We start from the raw sequence: 22,591 nt of genomic DNA on the forward strand, positions 1-22,591 counted from the left end.
GAATTCTAGCCAGAACAGATGAGGGGACTTTTCTACTGGTTTTAGATAGAGAAACAGTGGGTTCTTTAAAATCCCATCAATGGTACCATGCTCTTGGTGATTAAGCTTATAATCTCTTCAAGATAATGAAAATTATCATCTTCTTGCTTGCCCGTGGACATAGATCACCTTGATCGAACCACGTAAAAACATTTGTGTGTTTTTCGCTCTCTCTCCTCTTATATTTATGTGCTTGTCTCTTTCTCTCTCTAGATTTTTCATATGGGTTTGTTATGACATCTTCTATTTCATCTATATTTGCTTTTTTGTGGATTTTTGTAGATTGTGTGCTGCTCGTGGATATATATATTGCTTGCTATACACAGGTTGAATCTCTACAATATATATAGTAGTTTTTCTTTATTGGGATTTTGGCAAAATCCATTACTTTGGTCTTTTAAGAAAGAAACGCTCTGTATTTTCTACGTATTGAGGTCAAAACTATATATCAATAAGTCCAAGAGAATTTTAAACTACGCTAACTAATTTGGCATATTAACCTGAGAGCTATATGAGGAGAGGGAGCTAGTCTTGGAGTGGTGACAAAATGAATTGATTTTGAAGGGGAAAAAAAATAATAATAAAAAATAAATCCTAGACATTCTGCTTTTTGTGTGTGTGTATGTGTCTGCTTGTGTATGACTGTTATATTAACACTTTAAATATATTTCAGCATATGTTTAAATTGAATTTGTTTTTTTGTTTTGGGTAATTTATTTTTTGATGAAGTGGTTTGATAATAATCATGAAATCGATGATCTACGGTTGGGATTAAAAAAGCCAAACATGGATAAGGGTGGACAAAAACAAAGCAAAGCATCTTCATTCAGTTCATATAAAGAGATTTAGAGGGATAGTGTGTCTTGTAGTGGCGACTAATTCATCAAAAGATATATATATGTGTGTGTATATATATGTATGTATACATATATTAGTTTTTCTTTATTGGATTTTGGCAAAATCGATTACTTTGGTCTTTTCAAAATTAATTAGGCTGGAGCTATCTGTGTAGCACAAGGTTTCGATATAATTAATGCATGTCTTAAAAAATCCTTTGAATGAAATTCTGTCCTGATTTAATTTGGTGCCACTTGAAATTAAGAAATTCTCTTTTTCATTTTGATATATATGTCATCAACTACTTTATTATTGACAAAAACAAATTGAAAAGAAAAATGTGGAAACTTCTATAAATAGCAAGAGAATACAAGACCAAAGTGCATTATCCATCGCTTAATTAGCTTTAATTTTTGAAGACAGTTATTTGTGAAAAAAAAAAAAAATGGGTTCCCAAACAGAGCTCCCTCGAATTCCTATTATAGATTTTTCGAAGGAAGAATTGAAGCTTGCAGCTTCATCTTCTTGGCTTTCACTATGCAATAAAATCCAGTATGCATTAGAGAATCATGGTTGTTTCATAGCAAAATATGATCAACTTTCTCCTGAGCTTTCCAAGAAAATTTTTAGCCAAACCAAGGATATGTTTGAGGTTCCAACAGAAATCAAAATGAAAAATACTAGTCATGTACCTTACCGCGGTTACCATACTGGACCTTCAGATCCGAATATGCCAAGGTTTGAAGGCTTAGGCATTGACAATGCAACATCCCTGGAAGAAACTCAAAAGTTCATGAATCTCATGTGGCCTGCAGGAAAGGACCAGCTCTGGTAAGTAATAAAAAAGTTAGTGTTTTTTTTTTTAATTTTTAATTAATTAAATTATGTTGAATGCATAAATTAATACTGAACTGTTTCTGCAGCGAAGTTGTTAATTCTTATGCCAAGTTATTAGGAGATTTGATTGAATTCATTTATGAAATGGTGTTCGAAAGCTATGGTGCAAGGAAACACTATGCCTCTTTTGCTGCTTCCAATAGTCATGTTCTTAGATTCCTGAAATTGAAGCCTAAGGATGCTAGTTTAACGACCAATATAAGGTTTCAATCCCATAAGGACCTTAGCTTTGCAACTATAGTTCATCAGATTGATATTCCTGGATTGGAGGTACAAGCAAAGGATGGAACCTGGATTGCAATTCAACCCCAACCTTCACACTTTGTGTTCTTGGCTAGCGAAGCAATGCAGGTAAGTGTGTGCGTATATATATATATAGCCAGGTTCACTTCAAGTCGAATTGATGGTTCACAACCCAAAGTCTTTATTTTAAAACTATAAGATTGGTCGATGTAAGCATATATTTAATTAATGAATTTGAGATATATTAATTATTGATTAATTGGTTAATTTATGAATCAGGTATGGAGCAATGACAGGATAAAAGCTTGCAACCATCGAGTGACGATGTCAGGAAGTGGGGAAAGATACTCACTAGGGTTGTTTACTTTCAACAATGGAGTCATACAAGTACCAGAAGAACTTGTAGATGATAAAAACCCATTGCTATATAAGCCATTTGATCATCCTGAGTTTATTCGTTTTTTCCTTGATGCTGATCTGGCAACCAGGTTAAATAATCCTATCAAGACCTTTTGTGGTGTCTAACCACCACAAAGCAAATGTTAATCAGTTTATGGCCAAACAAATTAAGTTTTTTACAAGGTCAATTTTTTTTTTTTTTTTTTAATAAATGGTTGTTGAATTTTTCTTTTTTAAAAGAAAAAGCGACCTTATAAAAGACTGACTATATATATAATTGATGCATGTACCCGATGAATGTGTGATGAAAATGTGTATCACTATCTTAAAATTTATATTTCAATAATATCTCTTGTTAGAGATCTATTTACTGAAAGCCAAGCTTTATTTCCTCTCTGTATTCAGGTCAGAACTATATATCTATTGTCTAACAGAATTGTCTATTCTTAGCTGCCAGTTTTCATTTGATGTAAGTTATTGAACCAATATTTCTTTTTTTAATCAACATTACAACTGGAGGAGAGAAGCTTTTCTCATTGGTTTTATCACCAAACCAAAGCCTACGTACGAATACTGTTACTGAACTTTATTGCCATTAATTGTACTTTCAACTGTCAGTAGTCTCTCTTTTTTCGGCCCTCTAAAATGAAGATATATATTTGAAAAACTCACTTAATTCAAGCACTTTAATTTGCAAATTAAAGAGAAAACTCAAAGACTTATTAGGTCATGAATCTGGCATTTATGAAAGACAAATTAAGGTAAAGAAAAAACTTCAAGTTGCCAATGGAGTTCGGTATGACAGTTGTCTTTCATAGAATCTCAAAGATAGAATCGTCAAGGCTTAAAACATTGTTGGCCATAAAATGACAAAATAAGAATTGATTATTATGTATGCAAGATTCTGAACCAAAATGTAGTTTGCCGGCCAGCAATTAATAATTTGTATGTTTCATAAAGCAGCATTGCTTTGCTTTTACTAACTTTAATTTGTTTCATACAGATCGATCGATTAAAACAATAGAAACATTCACATACATATTTAATTGTTAAATCCTAAACTGCAATATAACCCTTTAATTACAAGATTTTTGGTAATATTTATACATTGTTCATTGTGCTCTGCTCCAAAAATTTACGATAGAAATATCCTATTTGGATCTAGTGTTGAAATAGGATACCGCAATATTGTTCATTTTTCTGCACCAAGAAATTAAATGTTATTACTGAGTTGTGCTTTAAATTTCTTGTCTAAGTTTAAAGATGTATCCTCTTTGTAGTTAATAATGTTGAAAAGCACTCTACCTAATTACTTCATGTTGAAAGTGTTTGATAAGTGAAAGTCCACCTTGAAAAGCACTCTGCAACTTGCACTCTGTTTTCTGTTGTTTGGTTACCTACATTTATTTCTTTCATTTTCTTTCCCAAAAAAAAAACAAAAAAAACAAAAAAAAAACAAAAAAACAAAAAAACAAATGAAGGTACTTTTATTTTTTTGGGTGAAAAATTTAAGGGGGGAAAAATTAAAAAAACAATAAAAAAAAAAACAAAAAAACAAATGAAGGTACTTTTATTTTTTTGGGTGAAAAATTTAAAGGGGGAAAAATTTAAAAACAATCACTCTTAGACATTAGGCGAAAAAAACAGAAAAAAAAAAAGGAAACTTTAATGGGGGATTTTGATGAAAAAGTTGGGATGTTGAAATTAATATTTTAATAATACATGATATTGCAAGTAAAATTACCTCATTTAGAAGAATTAAAACATGCTATATTAGATCGGATCGACTTTTGTTTTGTGGATGGGATTATTATAAGTCCCACACATCAGTCACATACTCATTCAACTCATCAGGTCACATGCATATACTCTTTAAGCCATTTGACCATCCTTGGTTTATTTGCCTTTTCCAGTAATGCCAATCAGGAAATCAAGGCTAATAATCCCACAAAGGCCTTTTGTGTTTTCTAGTCAACGCAAACATATATATATATATATAAATCAATTGATCCATAAAATTAAGTCACTCGTAAGGTCGAACTTATATTTTTCTTTTCAAATGTAGACTTCTTCTCATGGTCCTTGGATAACCAGGACCATAAAATATTTGTTTTAATATTATATTTTGTTAGAGATCTATATAAATTTATATATTAAGATTTAAATGCTCAGCATTTTATTTGTATTCTAGTCATACATAAAACTCAGAAATGGTAGCTGGAATATCTACTTTTTTCTTTTTAAAGGGAAAAAAAGAAAAAAGAAAAAGGAAAGTCAACTTGAATTACTAATGTATTAGAATATTAGCAATCCAAAAGCTAACTAATTAGTCGGTACTTTTGAGTGAGATTACGCAGGATATTACCACATGGAGGGGACCATGCTATTGAAGCTCCCTAGGTGATGCGGTGAGGCCACATAGCCGTGGTGGAGATCACAATGAGATGGTGACAAAATTTGGATTGTAGGATTGTCAATTTGAAGGGGTGCCAAAATGGAATGGGCAAGTAGTCCTTAGTTTGAGAGGTTCGGGGTACTCTTCTTATTGTGTTAATCTTTTGGGTGAAATCTTAAACCTCAACAAAACCAATAAGTAATGGCACACACGAAGTTGCGTATATGTTTTTTAATCAAATTTTGATATCAATTATATAAGAGATATATTATATAAGAAATTGATAAAAAACAAGAAAGGAACAAAAAATGTGCTTTGTGTATACTGTATTACTTAACTGTTTACTACTCTTTCTTGCTTACAATATTGACTTTTACAGCATTATTTATACAAGTATTTCACCATACGTTAGTTACAAAAAAAAAAAAAAAAAAAGGCAAAATAAGGATTACCAATGACAAATAACTACACCAACTACACCAGCTTTATCGGTGATAACATTTATCCTGCACTAGTTTTGTTTTTATCACTTGGAGGTGATTTGTTTGAAGTAGACTCTTGTTGATCCAGATTGTATGATGATGTGGCTATGTGATGACATGGCTGCAGCACAGTCAGCTTATCATCCCCCACTGGCAAGTGGGATCTTGTGAACTCCCAGTTTGCCACAAAAATGAAGAAATTGAGAACGGCTGAGAGTTTTTATAAACAGATCTGCAATCTGAGAAGAAGATGGCAGGTACTGGGTGGTAATTTCTCCAAAGGCAACCTTCTCTCGAATGAAATGATAGTCTAAATGAAAGTGTTTGGTTCGATTATGAAAGACTGGATTGATGGTGAGATGAAGAGCACTAAGATTTTCACAATACAGCTTCAGTGGCCTATCATACGAGATACCGATTTCTTGCAGTAAGTGAGAGATCCAAGTGAGTTCGGTAGCAGCGGAGGCTGTGGCTCGATATTCAGCTTCTATACTTGAACGAGCAACAGTAGGTTGTTTTTGGGAGGACCAAGAGATCAAGTTGGCACCAAAGTAAATGCAAAAACCCGTACTGCTGCGTCTGGTTAAAGGGTAGCTAGCCCAGTCCGTATCAAAGCAACCTTGAAGACAATTGGAGCTTTGTTTTAAAAAACGTAAACCATAGACCATGGTACCACAAACATATCAGAGGATACGCTTAACGGCCCTAAGATGCTACTGTTGGGGAGTTTGAAAATGCTGACACACATGATTAACAGCTTGCTAAATATCCGGCCGTGTAAATGTGAGATATTGAAGTGCTCCCACCAGGCTTCGATATTCGGTTGCATTGATAGGAAGATGATCATGGCTGTGAAAGGTTTGTTTGACAGAAATTGGGGTGGCCATGGGCGCAGCGCCTAACAAATTGGCCTGCTGTAGAAGATCATGAGCATATTTGGTTTGAGATAAGAACAAACAACCAGAAAAAGGCCGAGCTTCAATACCCAAAAAATAACGAAGAGAACCAAGATCCTTTAGAGCAAAATCAGTGTTTAAGCGGGTGGCCAAAGCAGCAAGTAAAGAAGCATTAGAACCTGTCAAGAGAACATCATTGACATAAACGAGGAGAAGAAGAATGTCCGTGGTACTTTTAAACATAAACAAAGAAGAGTCAGCTTTACTACACTGGAAACCCAAGCCGAGTAAGCATTGTGAGAGATGATCAAACCAAGCTCTAGGAGCTTGTTTGAGGCCATAAAGAGATCTTTTGAAAAGGCACACATAATCTGGGTTGGTATGATCAACAAATCCAGGAGGTTGCTCCATGAAAACTTGTTCTTTAAGATGCCCATTCAAAAAGGCATTTTTTACATCAATTTGCTTAACTGGCCACCCATAGGAAAGGGCAATGGATATGATCAACCGAATAGAAGTGGGTTTCACCACCGGGCTAAAAGTCTCATCACAGTTAAGTCCTTCAATTTTCGTGTAACCTTTATCCACCAAGCGTGCTTTATAACGATCCAAAGAACCATCTTCTTTGTATTTCACACAGTAGACCCATTTGGAACCGACCACATTAACATTCATCAGCCGAGGTACTAAGACCCAAGTGGCATTGGCATGAAGAGCAGATAATTCTTCAAGCATGGCATTGTGCCATTCAAGGAGAGTAAGGGCTGTCTTGACTGATTTGGGAAAGGGACAAGGATTGTTTCAAGGAGAATAGCAGTGTTGGTGTTATTATGAGGATGAAGCTCAATGATATGGTGGGGGTTTTGTTTGAGCTAATGGCGTGTGAGCATGGGGTGATGAGGTTGAATGGAAGGTTGAAGGGAAGGAGATGGTAGCGGTGGGAAATCTAAGTCCAGAAATAATTGAGGGGAGATGTCTTGAGTGGGATTAAGAGGAACTGTGATGGTTGTAGGAGACTGTGGGGATGTGAGGCTGTGAGTTTGAGAGAAACGAGAGGTTGGCATATGTGAGAAGTCACGAGAAGAGAAGCTCGAGTTTGGTGTTGTAGGTGAGGGTGGCACCTGATCAAAAATTGATTGTGGGTGAGTGGGGACCGGTTGTGATGTAGTGCAACAGGAGGTAGGTGACATGGGGGTGTGTGTTTGAGTGGGGACCGATTGGGATGGAGGGTAGCAGCTTGGTAGGCGAGGAGGAGAAGACAGGTTGTAAGTGGGTTGTCTCATCACAACAACTGGTGGGTAATATAGGTGCTGTTGACTAGTTCTTGTTGTATGAACTGTTGGGTAAGGGGTTGGGTGACCAATTTTGGATTTAAGTGTCGTGTGAGCCTTGGTCCTTGGGTGTGGCATACCACTCATCAACATTAAAGAAAGTGGTCAGTTCAAGAGGTTCCGGTGAAATAGAAGAAATATTAGTTTTGAAAGGGAATAATGTTACATCAAATACAACATGCGTTGAAATAAATACTCTATTCGTCTTTGGATCCAAGCATTTGTACCCCTTATGAGAAGGACTGTAGCCAATAAAAATACACGGATAAGTTTTCTTCATAAACTTACTATTTTCTGATTGTCTCAGATATGGATAACATCTACAGCTCAGAACTCGAAGACTCATATAATGTGGCAATTGTTCATATAATTTTTTATATGGAATTTCCATTTTTAAAGAAGAAGCTGGCAGTCTATTTATCAAATATGTAGCAGTCAAAAAAATATCTACCCAATATTTAGGTGGTATCTTAGCATGAAACATCATAGTCAAACTTGTTTCAACAAGGTGATGATGCTTTCATTCAACAACACCATTTTGTTGTGGTGTTCTTGGACAAGAAATTTGATGAAGAATACCACAATGATCCAAATGAGATATAAATATCTGTGATTGAAATTCACTGCCACCATCACTTTGAAAGATTTTAATTTTTTTATCAAATTGATTTTCAACCATCTTTTAAAATTTGAGAAAAGTATCATAGAAATCTGATTTCCTTTCTAAAGGATAAAACCAAGTGAATCTACTATAATCATCAATAAAAATAACATAATATTTAAAACCTTGAGTAGATAAAACAGGTGCAGGTCCCCATAGGTCACAGTGTATCTTATTCAAAGGAGCAGTAGAAAGATTATTGGAAGTACCAAAAGGAAGTTTACGGTGCTTCCCTAACTGACAACTTTCACACACAGAGGAATTTGTTATCCAACTTGAAACAGAAATATTTTTATTTATATCTAAGATTTGTAAGAACCGAGTGTTTGAATGACCCAATCTGAGATGCTATATTTCAGATGAACCACCTCCACCTTTTATTGCTGCCAACACTTGATTGTAGCTGTCATCATTCAAAGCATACAATCTACCTTGTTTATGCCCTTTGGCTATTATTTGATTGTTGAGGTCCTTAATCAAAAAATCAAAAGAGGTGAATTCCACATTACAAGCATTATCATCAGTCAATTTACTAACTAAAAGTAGATTTTTCGTCAATTTTGGCACTACCAAGACATTTTTTAAAGAAATATTTTTCTGACGAGATTTAAGTGCAATGTTTCCAATATGGGAAATTGATAAAGCTGTCCCATTACCCACATAGATAACATCTGATCCCTTGTAAGGTTTAGAAATTGATAAGGTACCTGGTCATTAGTCATGTGGGATGTAGCTCTAGAATCTGCAAAGAATGTGGGTTCTTCTTGAACTTTATGGGCAATATTAGCTTTATGGTGTTCACCAGGTTCATCTATAGGATCATATCTGTTCAAACAATTGGAAGCAGTATGATAAGGTCTACCACATATTTGACATATGACTGCTTCTTTTTTAGAGGATTTCAGGATCTGAGTGATATTAGAAACTGGTGCAGGAGCTATATTACGAGAAAAATAGTTACCACGACCTTGTGTTGAAAAGTGACTTCCTCCACGATTATGGACAGAAAAGTTTGTAGGACTAAAACCTCCACAATTTTTCACAGAGAAGTTTGCAGGTCCAAAGCCACTCCACAGGAACTGAATCTGCCACCACGTCCTCTTCCTGTTCCACGACTTCTTTAGCCAACAAATGCATATTCTTCATTCAGGCCCTGTTTTTCTTCTGAAAAATTACTTAGAGCCTGTTCATGAGACCTTAAAGAGAGAATAAACTGCGTGTATGTTGGATATGAGGGCTTTGACAACATCGCCAACCTAAAATCTTGATAAGTATGGCCTAATCCTTTAGATAAATGAAAGGATTTATCCAAGTCATTCACTGGTTTTCCAATTGCAGATAAATTATCACAAATAGAGTTAAAGTTTTTGAAATACTCATCTAAGGTTGCAGATCCTTTCTTCAAACCCATCAAACGATCAGTTAAGTAGATTTCCTTCTCCTTCATAGCTGGTAGCAGTTGCTCTTCAATGGCGTGCCAAACATTGAAAGATATCTCCAGGTCGAAGGTGAAGCTGAGTACATCTACTGTCATTGTCCCGAGCAACCAAGTTATAAACAAGCCATCATTGTTGATCCATAATTGATAATTTGGATTACAAACTTTACTGCTTCCACTGCCTCCAGTAGTTTCTATCTGAAGTTCTTCTAATGGATGTTCAGCATCAGTAATGTGATGTAGAATTTTCAAACTTCGAATCAAGGGAAGCATTTGTGATCTCCATAGTAGATAATTTGAAAAATCAAGTTTTAAAGATATCAAACTGGAACATTGATGAAAAGATTGGATGGTTAGTCTTGGTTCAATTTCCAAAGCTACATTCAGATTAAGCTTTGGAGATTTTCCAAGCTCTGATACCATGATAAAAAACAAGAAAGGAACAAAAAACGTGCTTTGTGTATACTGTATTACTTAACTGTTTACTACCCTTTCTTGCTTACAATATTGACTTTTACAGCATTATTTATACAAGTATTTCACCATACGTTAGTTACAAAAAAAAAAAAAAAAAAGGCAAAATAAGGATTACCAATGACAAATAACTACACCAGCTACACCAGCTTTATCGGTGATAACATTTATCCTGCATTAGTTTTGTTTTTATCACTTGGAGGTGATTTGTTTGAAGCAGACTCTTGTTGATCCAGATTGTATGATGACGTGGCTATGCGATGACATCGATGCTGACTGTGACATGGCTGCAGCACAGTCAACTTATCAAAAATATCGTAAGGTTTTGATATCAATTATACATATAAGAGATATAATAAAGAGTGGTAGAAATAATCACGTAATGGCACACTCTAAAGTTGGATATATTTTTTTTTAATCAAATTTTGATATCAATTATATAAGAGATATCTTACAATATCTCTAAAAAAAATTGATCGTGTGAATCATGAGGAATCATATAATAACTTGTAATAAATAGCTCTATTGATTAGAAGCCTTTGATCCTGTGATCATGTTAAATCATTGCAAAATTTCCACATCACATTAATACATTATATCATCATCTATATGTTAACAAGTAAAAAGTTGAAAAATGTGCAAAGGATTCCCTCTATAAATAGCATAATAATACAAGTCGTAAGTGCATCCAGAGCTTGAGCTTGAGCTTAAATTTGTACACACAGAAAGTTACTTGTGAAAAGAAAATGGGTTCCCAAACAGAGCTCCATCAAATTCCTGTTATAGATTTCTCTGAGGAAGACTTGAAGCCTGCAGCTTCATCTTCTTGGCTTTCATTGTGCAACCAAGTCCAATATGCATTAGAGAATCATGGTTGTTTCATAGCAAAATATGATCAACTTTCTCCTAAGCTTTCCAAGAAAATTTTAGCTAAACCAAGGATATGTTGAGGTTCCCATTGAAATCAACAAGAAAAATATTTGCCATGTGCCTTATCGTGGCTATTATATTGGACCAGCAAACTCGAATATGCCACAATTCGAAGGCTTAGGCATTGACAATGCAACATCACTGGAAGAAACTCAAAAGTTCATGAATCTCATGTGACCGGCTGGAAAGGACTAATTTTGGTAAGTATTTACTAACCTTAATTTTGTCACGATCATGAACCCTTCTTCAATTAATTAAGATTTAATGTCAAATTAATTACGTACTTAATGATTTGTGCAGCAAAGTCGTTAACTCTTATGCCAAGTTATAGGAAATTTGACTAAATTTGTACTACAAATGGTGTTTGAAAGCTATGGGGACAGGAAGCACTATTCCTCCTTTGCTGCTTCCAACAGCCACGTTCTCAGATTCCTCAAATATAAGCCTATTGACATGAATACAAAAATAATGAACTTAAGGTTTCAACCCCATAAGGAACTCAGCATTTCAACTATAGTTCATCAAATTGATAATGGTGGTCTAAAGTACAAGCAAAAGATGGCACTTGGATTGGGATTCAACCCCAACCTTCACACTTTGTGTTCTTGGCTAGCGAAGCAATACAGGTGACATGTTTATATAGTCATGCTCACATCAAGTCAACCTCATAATTTAAAATAAAAAACTGCTATTGCAATCAAATCTTTTTATTTTAAATCTATAAAATCGGTCTTATAAGAGCCTGTCTATATATATATATATATATCCATTTTTAATAAATGAATTTGAGATATATTAATTATTAATTATTTGGTTAATTTATGAATTAGGTATGGAGTAATGACAGGATAAAAGCCTGTAACCATTGAGTGACAACATCAGGAAAAGGAGAAAGATACCCACTAGTGCTGTTTACTTTCAACAATGGAGTCATACAAGTACCAGAAGAACTGGTAGATGAAAAACATCCATTGCTTTATAAGTAATTTGATCATCCCAAGTTTATTCGATTTTTCCTTAATGTTGATGAGGCAATCAGGTCAGCTAATCCTGTCAAGACCTTTTGTGGTGTTTGACCACAAACACCAATTAGTCTCTGTCCAATAAATTAATCTCTCATTAGGTCAACTCTATTCTTTTAAAACAAATAGTTAAAGACTTCTTTCATGGTTGTTTTGATTTGCTTTTAAGAAAGTAAAGTCGATCTTGTTAGAGACTAACTACATTTATATATATAATGGGTGCATGTACCTTCCAAATGCGTGATGAATGCATACTACTGTCTTAAATTTGTGTTGGTTATGTGATTCAAAGAAGTCAAAGCTTGAGTTATTTTTTCTGCATAGTTGCTGTCATCAAAACTACGTCATTTCAACCTTATATCATTAAACAAAACTGTGAGTTTTGGCTTGGTGGTTTAAAGAGAAGCTGGCAGTCACGTAAAGACTTTCCAAGAGTCCTAACAGCAATAGAGATATGCAGCAATAGTTCTACAGTAGCAACAGTTCTGCAGCAACCGTTTTCTTTGGTGTTAATATAATTTAAGTTATCTTTCTCTTTCCCTTTAAGGTTTTCTCTTTAGTATTCTCTTGGGAGAGTTGTGAGGTGCGAAAGGTTGTAAAAGGGGATTTTGGGTCTGGTATATGGGTTTTAGGTGGAGCTTCTAAAACAAAGAAAGAGAATTAGATAAGCTGTAAAACACATTCAGTTATAATGCATTTGAACTCCTTGTGGAGCTCCGAAGACGTAGATTCAATCTTGAATCGAACCTCGTAAATTCTATGGTGTTTTGATCTAGTTTATTATTATTTAATTTCTTGAATGTTTGTCTTGCTGAAATTGTAACAGTGGCATCAGAGCATTTTCAATACATTCAAGGATTAGAGAAATTAATTCCTGCCTGCAACGTGTTTGATAAAATTCCTAAGAAGCAACTTATGGGTTCAAAAGTTGAACTTGAAGTATTCAATGGCAAAGGGGATTTTCTTCTCTGGAGGCAAAAGATGAAGGCTATTCTAGTCTAGCAGAGAGTGGCAAAAGCACTAGACAATTCCTTCCCTCCAGAACTGACCGAATCACATAAGAAGGATATGGATGAGATAGCTTATAGCACCATAATCCTCCATCTTGCAGATAGTGTTCTGAGAAAGGTAAATGATTCAGTTACTACCTTTGCTCTTTGGAAAAAATTAGAACAATTATATTCTGTAAAATCTCTTCCCAACAAAATATATCTTCTAGAAAAATTCTTTGGATTCAAGATGAATCCTTCTAAGGATTTAGATGAAAATCTAGATGAGTTTAATAGGTTGTGCTTGGATTTAGCAAACTGTAATGAGAAGTTTTCAGATGAGCACCAAGCTTTGATTTTACTAAATTCAATTTCTGAAAGCTACAAGGAAGTAAAGAATGTAATTAAATATGGGAGAGAGGTTCTAACTACTGACATTGTAATAAGTTCTTTAAGATCCAAGGAATTGGAGATGAAAATTGAAAAACAAGAAAATATACATGGAGAAGGACTTATTACTAGAGGTAGAAAAGGTAGTAGAGATTCTGGAAAGTATAATAATAACTGGAGAAGCAAATCTAGAGGGAAGAGTAGATCTAAGTCCAGAACAGGAGGAAAAAGGTGCTTCTATTGTCAAAAAGAAGGCCATTTTATCAAAGATTGTTACAAAAGGAAGAACAAAGAAAGCAGCGAAAATAGAGAAAGATCTTAGGAAGATGGAGATGCTGCTCTAGCCAACAATGAGAGTGAAATTGGTGATGTTCTTGCTGTATCAACTTATCAAGCAAGTCAAGAATGGATACTAGACTCAGGCTGCACCTTTCACATGTGTCCAAGAGAGGATTGGTTTAGGAACTACAAAAGGATCAGTGGTGGACAGGTTCTATTAGGAAATAATATGGCTTGCAATGTGGTTGGGATAGGCAATATCTCAATCAAAATGGCAGATGGAGTGGTTGGAATATTGAGCAATGTGAGGCATGTACTGGATTTACAAAGAAATTTGATTTCTGTTGGGGTATTGGATGAAGCTGGATACTCTTGCAAATCTGAAAATGGACAAATGAAGATTTCAAAGGGAGCTTTGACAGTTATGAAAGGTATCAAGAGGAATGGACTATATGTTCTTCAAGGGCAAACAGTAATAGGCTCTACGGCAGCTGCAAGTTCAGAAAGTCATGATGAAACACAACTATGGCATAAAAGATTGGGGCACATTAGTGAAAAGGGGCTTCAAGTACTGAACAAACAAGGTTTCTTTGGAACAAATAAGATCAGTAAAATAGAATTCTATGAGTATTGCATTTTGGGGAAGCAACACAAGTTGAGTTTCAAGCTAGGCTCACACAAATCAACCTCAATCTTGGATTATGCACATGCAGATTTATGGGGACCTTCAACAACACTAACTCATGGAGGTAATAGGTATTTTTTATCTATTGTTGATGATTTCCCTAGAAAGGTTTGGGTTTTTCTTTTAAAGCATAAAAATGAAGCTTTTACAAAATTTAGATTCTGGCATGCTTTAGTACAAAACCAAACCAGCAAGAAACTCAAAGTTCTAAGAACTGATAATGGTCTTGAGTTTTGTAATTATGAATTTGATAATTTTTGTAAAGAAAATGGCATCTTGAGACACAAAACAGTTCTATATTCCCCTCAACAAAATGGTGTTGCTGAAAGGATGAATAGAACCTTATTAGAAAAGGTTAGATGTATGCTCACTAGTTCTAGTTTACCAAAGCTTTTCTGGGGTGAAGCTATTATGACAGCAGCATATTTAGTTAATAGATGCCCTTCAACAACTATTGAGTTGAAAAATCGATAAGAAAAGTGGAGTGGTCACCCAAGGGATTATACAAAACTGAAAGTTTTTGGATGTGCAGCTTATGTACATCATAATGATGGAAAACTTGAGCCTAGGTCTATTAAATGTGTTTTTCTAGGCTATCCCGAGGGAGTTAAAGAATATAAACTATGGGTTAGAGACTCAAAAAGCTATAAAACAATTATTATTAGAGATGTTTTGTTTAAGGAAGATATAATGCCTTGTTTGAGTGACCAAGTTGCAAATTCTAGTAAAACACCTACTAAAAATACGGTACAGTTTGAGGTGGAGCCTTATAACCAGCCAAGTAGTAAAGAAACTCAACAGCCAGTAGGTGAAACAGGTGAATTTCAGCAAGTACAACTGCTGGAAGTAGTAGATGTACCTCAAGAAGAGACAACACCTCAACAAAATCAAAGATCTGTCATCTCACAGCAGTATAATCCACTACAACGTTACCAACTTGCCAGAGATAGAGAACGAAGGGTGGTAAGAACCCCAACCAAATTTAATCCTTCTGATTATAATATGTTTGCTTTGGTTTCATATCAGGATCTTTCAGAAAATGAACCACAGTCATATACCGAGGCAATAAGAGGTAAACAAGCTAAGCAGTGGCAAAATGCCATGTTAGAGGAGTTAGAATCTCTACATAAGAATCAGACATGGATTTTAGTTCCCAAACCAAAAGATTAGAAGTTGGTAGATTGCAAATGGATATTCAAGGTGAAAGAAGGTATGACAGATTTAGAACCTATAAGATTTAAAGCTAGACTTGTGGCCAAATGATTCACACAAGTAGAAGGTATAGATTACAAGGAAATCTTTTCTCCTGTGATCAAGTATACAACTATTAGAGTAATACTATCTTTGGTAGCTCATTTCAATTGGGAATTGAAGCAGCTAGATGTTAAGACAGATTTTTTACATGGAGAATTAGATGAGACAATTTATATGAAACAACCTGAAGGTTTTGAGGTGACGAATTCAAAACAGGAGCTGGTTTGCCTATTAAAAAGGTCATTATATGGGCTGAAACAATCCCCTAGGCAATGGTACAAGAGGTTTGACACCTATGTAATTAGAATTGGTTTTAAGAGGAGTAGTTATGATAGCTGTTTGTATTACAAAGGTGAAAATATTAATTTTTCAGTTTATCTACTTCTATATGTGGATGACATGTTGCTTGCTGGTCAAAGTTTAGAGACTATTAATCAAGTTAAGGAAGCTTTGAAAGCTGAATTTCATATGAAGGAGCTTGGACCTGCAAAGAAGATTTTGGGAATGAGTATTAAAAGAAACAGAGGAAAGAATTGGTTATTCTTGAATCAGGAAGATTACATTCCAAAAATCCTTTCTAGATTTTCAATTTCAGAATCAAGATCAACAAGTGTTCCTTTGGCAAATCACTACAAGTTATCTACAAACCTTTGTCCTAGCACTGAAGAAGAACAAGAGGAAATGGCTGGTGTTCCATACTCCAATGCAGTTGGTTCTGTCATGTAGACCATGATTTGTTGTAGACCGGATTTGGCTCATGCGATTAGTGTTTTGAGTAGGTATATGGCTAATCCAGGAAGAGAACATTGGGAAGCTATGAAGTGGCTGTTAAGGTATTTGAAAGGAACTTCAAATTTTGGTTTAGTATTTAATCATTGCAAAGATGGTGTGGTACTTAGAGGCTATGTAGATGCTGATTATGGAGGAGATAGAGATAAAAGAAGATCTACTTCAGCTTATATATTTACTGTGTGTGACAATTATGCTAGTTGGAAAATCACAATTACAGTCTCAGGTGGCTCTTTCCACAGCTGAGGCTGAATATGTTGCAACAACAGCAGCTATGAAGGAAGCACTTTGGTTGAAAGGCATGTTAGAAGAGTTGAAGTTGTTGAAGCAAAAGGTAGTGGTTTATTCAGATAGTCAGAGTTCTATTCAACTTTGTAATAATCCAGTTTTTCATGAGAAGACTAAGCATATTGATATTAAATATCATTTTAATAGAGATGTGGTTGAGGAAGGTTTGGTAAAGTTGGAAAAGATATCCACAGAAAGGAATCCTGCAGATATGGGAACTAAGGTGTTACCTGTGAGCAAGCTTGAGTTTTGCAAAAGTTTGCTCAAGATTGATACAGTTTGATAATGAAGAAAGTGAGTTGAGAAGCAAAGGAAGTTCAATGGACTTTATATTGCTTGACTTATTTGAATCAAGGTGGAAATTGTTGGTTATGTGATTCAAAGAAGTCAAAGCTTGAGTTATTTTTTCTGCATAGTTGCTGTCATCAAAACTACATCGTTTCAACCTTATATCATTAAACAAAACTGTGAGTTTTGGCTTGATGGTTTAAAGAGAAGCTGGCAATCACGTAAAGGCTTTCCAAGAGTCCTAACAGCAATAGAGATATGCAGCAATAGTTCTGCAGCAACAACAGTTCTGCAGCAGCAACAATTCTGCAGCAACCGTTTTCTTTGGTGTTAATATAATTTAAGTTCTCTTTCTCTTTCCCTTTAAGGTTTTCTCTTTAGTATTCTCTTGGGTGAGAGTTGTGAGGTGAGAAAGGTTGTAAAAGGGGATTTTGGGTCTGGTATATGGGTTTTAGGTGGAGCTTCTAAAACAAAGAAAGAGAACTAGATAAGCTGTAAAACACATTCAGTTATAGTGCATTTGAACTCCTTGTGGAGCTCCGAGGACGTAGATTCAATCTTGAATCGAACCTCGTAAATTCTGTGGTGTTTTGATCTAGTTTATTATTATTTAATTTCTTGAATGTTTGTGTTGCTGAAATTGTAACAATTTGTATTTCAATAATCTCTTTTATTAGAGATCTATATGGAAAAAAATGAATGTGTAATTGTGTTTCCCTATGCCTATGAATACAGTTATTGAACCTTGTTGCCAACGTACTTTTCAACAGCAATAGTCCCTCCTCTTTCAGCCCTCTAATATCAGGATATATTTGAAAAACTCAGTTAATTCAGTGTTAATTAGCAAATTGAAGAGAAAAGTCAAGGATTTTAGGTCATAAATTTGATGTTGGTGAAGGACAAACTAAGATAAAAGAAAAAACTTCAAGTTACCAAATAGAGTTTGGTATGACAATTAACTCTCGTAAACTCTCAAAGAGGGGAATTCTCAAGACTTAAAACATTGCTGGCCACAAAACGACAAAAGAAGATATTGGTTAATTATGTATATTAGATTCTGAACCTAAAATGTAGTTTGCCGGCCAGCCATTGATAATTTGTATCTTTCCTATCGCAACATTATTTAGTTTTTACTATTTTTGTTTCTTAGTGGATGGATGGCTTAATTACAAGATTTGTGGTAATGTTTCTACATTGTTCATTAACAAAAATTTACAATAGAAAATATCCTATCTAGATTTAATATTTAAATCGGACACTGCAATGTTATTCATTGTTGTGCACCAAGAAATTAAATGTTGTTATAGATGTTCTCTTAAATGTTAAATGTTAAATTTCTTATCTAATTTTAAAGATGTTCTCTTTTTAATCATGTTGAAAGCACTCTGCCCATGTTCAAAGTAATTTGATAATATATAAGTGAAAAAATATATATATATATACGGAAATTCTATGGTGAGGACGGTTCGCATGAGGACTGCAGTATTAGTGACAGTTTTTCATAATATTAACGACGGTTTTTTAGAAAATCGTCACCAATACTATGAAAAACCGTCACCAATACTGTGGTCCGCATGAGGACCGTCCGCACCATAGACGGACTATATATATATATATATATATATCACTTACATTAGAAAATGGAAAATTTCATGGGATGTTGGGATGTTGATCTAAGGCTTGAAAAAGTTGGGATGTTCAAATTAATATTTTAATTACATTATATTGCAAGAAAAATTACTTCATTTAGAAGAACTAAAACATTCTATATTAGATTGGATAGAGTTTTGGTTTGTGGATGGGATTACTATAAAATCCCACATCAGTCACGTATTCATTCTATATTATTGTAGACAAAAATGGATTTAGAATCCCATAAATATTTTCTTAGCAACATTTATTACAAATGGTATTAAAGTGAGTTTATTAGGCTCTGAAATACTTAATAAAGAGAGGAATATATCGTCTTCTACAAAGCAATTTTGCTGCTTTGGTTTGTCTATGGATCTGGGAGACGTCAAAGTATATTGGCCTTTTTGTTTTTTTGTTTTTTTTTTTTTTTTTTTTACGCTTTGATTTTTAATTTTTAAATTCAACATTAAATTATATAAGTTCATTTTTTATGTTGGAAAATGTAATTCCGGGCATAGTGTAATTACTCATTTTTATACCAAAAAAAGTGATGAGCTCTGGAATGAACGGTAATTACCAGCCTTTCTTTTCTGTGAACCAATTTCACTAATCAGCAAAGCTTACAAGCTTATAGAAAACTCAGAAGTGGCAGCAGGAAAGTCTACTTGAATTATAGAAAGCCTAAAACAAACAAAACACAACGTTTTGAATACAAACTATTATTTAATAAGCAAAAGACAAAATCCAAATGGAACGGCTCCGTTTCAATGAAATGTAAGAGTAACAATTAGTTTCAAATGGTGTCGTCTTGAATCTCTGATTCTCTTTTTTTTCTTCGCTGCATCAATTTCTTTGCTATTTATTCGTTAATAACTTTTGGATCTTGATGCCCTTCAAACTTTTCAGCACCTAAAGCACTTTTTGCATATAATGACAGATAATCAAAATTAAAATCAATAGTTCAACATTAATGTAAAACAGAACTAAACAAGCTTTAACCATGTGTAATTTATTCATCATAAGAAAGAAAAATCTTGTTGATTCCTTTTTGGTAATGAAAACTTGTGTAATATAAGTAAGATATTATCGTTAGAAATTATACTATTGAAGTCAACAGTAGTGATGCTGACCCTTTCTCCCAAAGAATTATGGCAAATCCCCTGGCCAACACAACAAATACATGTCTTTAGTTTAGTTTTAGTTGAAGTATTATTTAAATAATTAGCCTGATTAGATGCTTGGACATTTATATATAATTAAATTAACAATGAGAATGGAAGATTTGGTATCATTATTAAAGAAAACAATAGCCTAACCAGGTAACATATTTCAATAGATAGTACACACACACACACACACACAAACACACACACACACACATATATATATATATATATAATCTTTTTCTCCAAATTACTTTCAGCAAAATTTTAAGAAAAACTTTTTTTCTAATTCAATCTATGTATGGATATATAAAAAAAATTTGCAAAATTTGGTAGTTTTGGGAGATGAAATTAATCCACTGATACCGTTCAATGGTAACCGAGTAGTAATAACTATTAATTACCAAAAATAAAATAAATAAAAAGTAAGTAGCCATAGCCTTATTTTCGTTTCATTTTTTTAATGAAAAGTAGCACAAGGGTCGTAGAGTCGTAGATTGTGGGGTTGGAGGGGCCCACGGGGGCGGTAACAAAACTCAAAAAAATAAACAAAGGAAATTGAGGAGAAGAGATTACAAGAGGAAGGCCCATGCTTATGAAAATTGTACATGTTTCAGGGCTTAAAAAAATATCCATGCCCACGACTTCCTATTCTTCCATTAATATAAAACATCCTAATCCGGTAATAGAGCCAGAATTTGCCTGGAAATAATGTTGTTCAATGAAAATAAACACCAACCCACATTAATTAATTATAAAATTGAGGTGGCTGGTAGAAAGAGACATTTAAAGAGATTGAGTGAAAGTCAGAGACTCAGAATAAATTATTCTTTTTTTAAGATGGAGAACCAATTAATAATAAATAAATAAATAATCCCTTCTCCATTTGACTTCCACTTCTCTTCCAAAATTCTTCACTTCTTATAATTTTCTTTTGTTTCTCTGCTAATCAAGAGAATCTTATGAATTCTGTCCTAATCTTCAATTTGTTAAAAAATGAAATGAATTACACTCACTCACATTGGTAGATGAATACTTTTAATTGCTTCTGAAAAATCAAGTGGCATTAATAATTGTGAAATTTCTCCATTACTTCTTGTATATTTACAAAAAATGTGCTAACCTCTACAAATGACATAATCATAATACAAGTTTAAAGCGCAATCATATTTATCATCGCTTATAAAGTAATTTTGTGAAACAGTTAACAATGGATTCCCAAACACACTGGCCTCCTCAAATTCCTGTCATAGACCTGTCTTTGGAAGACTTGAAGCCTGGTTCGTCTTCTTGGCTTTTCATATGCAGCCAAATCCGGCATGCATTAGAGGATTATGGTTGTTTCGTGGCAAAATATGATCAACTTTCTCCACAAAATTTCTAAGAAAATATTTGGCTAATCCAAAGATCAGTTTGATCTTCCCACGGAATTAATCAAAAGCAGAAATACTAGTGCTGAACCTTATCGTGGTTATATTGGTCCAACAAAACATATGCCACTCTAGTAGGCTTGGCCATTAACAATGCAACAGTGCTTGAAGAAGCCCACAAGTTCATGGATCTCACGTGACCTGATGGAAAGGACCCATTATAGTAAGTAATTGGTTAATTTTTTGGTCATGATCATGAACCTTTTTAAAATTAATTAAACTCTGTCTAAATAATTTCCTTAATTAATTGTACTTGTGCCGTGAATGAATTAGCAGTGGCAATGATGTTTGAAATTAATGATGCAGGAAAGCACTTCGCCTCCTTTGCTGTTTCCAACCGTCACCTTTTGAGATTCCTCAAATATAAACAACCTTAAGACACCGAAACTACGAGCATAAGGTTTCCAGCACATACAGAACTAAACTTTGCAACCATAATTCATCAGAATGGTACCGGTGGTTTGGAGGTACAAGCAAAGGATGGCACCTGGATTGGCTTTGAACCCCAACATTCACACTTTCTGTTCTTTGCTGGCCAAAGAATGCAGGATCTATATATATATATATATATATATAAACCTCCCTATATATATATATACATATTTATATTATGTTTGTAGAAATGAAAATTCTCTTATGCTAGCAGGTTCTCTTATGCTAGCTAGATTAGAGACTAAAAGGAAGTCTAGAAACAGCTTACAATCGCTTATATAGACGCCTTTGTGAGCACTTGAATGTGCCTGTTAGTGCTTATAGGCTGTTTTTGAACTTTAACTTTTAATCGAAAATCCTGAGGAAGAACTTCACTGTAAGAGCATGATTGTTTTCTGAAAATGATATGTGAAATTATAATAAACGGAAGACAAAGAGAAGTGGATGATTATTTATATGCTGATTTTGATTAATTAATTGGTTGTTTCGTTTATTAATTTAGGTATGGAACAATGACGGAATAAAAGCGTGCTACCATAAAGTGAAGGTATCAGCAGGAACTGGAGAAAGATATTCAATGGGGCTGTTTACTTTCAACAATGGGGTTATACAAGTACCAGAAGAACTGGTGGATGACAAACATCCATTGCTCTATAAGCCATTTGATAGTCGTGGGTTTATTTGCTTTTTTCATTAATTCCAAAGAAGTAGTCAAGTTTAATAATCCTAAGAATGACTTTTGCGGTGTTTGACCATCGCAAACATAAATTAATATACGTTAAAGGTCGACCTTGTCAGCAACTAACAATAAATGTTATATAAAAATGACGGATGCATCTATATATATGTAATGGAGATGTATCCCTGCCTTAAATTTGTATTTTCTTATCAATACCTATATATATATATAAAGAAATGCAGATCATTT

General features: G+C 34.2%; 1 protein-coding gene across 1 annotated transcript; it reads left to right on the plus strand.

Annotated features, from left to right (window-relative positions):
- Positions 1-1,321: 1,321 nt before the first annotated feature.
- Positions 1,322-2,541, plus strand: LOC107407429 (deoxypodophyllotoxin synthase). Its single transcript, XM_016014712.3, has 3 exons — positions 1,322-1,707; positions 1,800-2,124; positions 2,296-2,541. Exons 1-3 carry the CDS (start codon positions 1,322-1,324, stop codon positions 2,539-2,541), a joined length of 957 nt encoding a protein of 318 aa, XP_015870198.3.
- Positions 2,542-22,591: the final 20,050 nt, after the last annotated feature.

Source organism: Ziziphus jujuba, chromosome 2 (assembly GCF_031755915.1).
Source record: "Ziziphus jujuba cultivar Dongzao chromosome 2, ASM3175591v1".
Taxonomy (NCBI): domain Eukaryota; kingdom Viridiplantae; phylum Streptophyta; class Magnoliopsida; order Rosales; family Rhamnaceae; genus Ziziphus; species Ziziphus jujuba.

What these genes read in the sequence shown, in the direction of transcription:
- LOC107407429 (XM_016014712.3), top strand. Translation starts at nt 1,322, where the DNA reads ATGGGTTCCCAAACAGAGCTCCCTCGAATTCCTATTATAGATTTTTCG. An exon ending in GCAGGAAAGGACCAGCTCTG is followed by an intron (nt 1,708 to 1,799) that starts GTAAGTAATAAA and finishes CTGTTTCTGCAG; the next exon opens with CGAAGTTGTTAATTCTTATG. An exon ending in TGGCTAGCGAAGCAATGCAG is followed by an intron (nt 2,125 to 2,295) that starts GTAAGTGTGTGC and finishes TTTATGAATCAG; the next exon opens with GTATGGAGCAATGACAGGAT.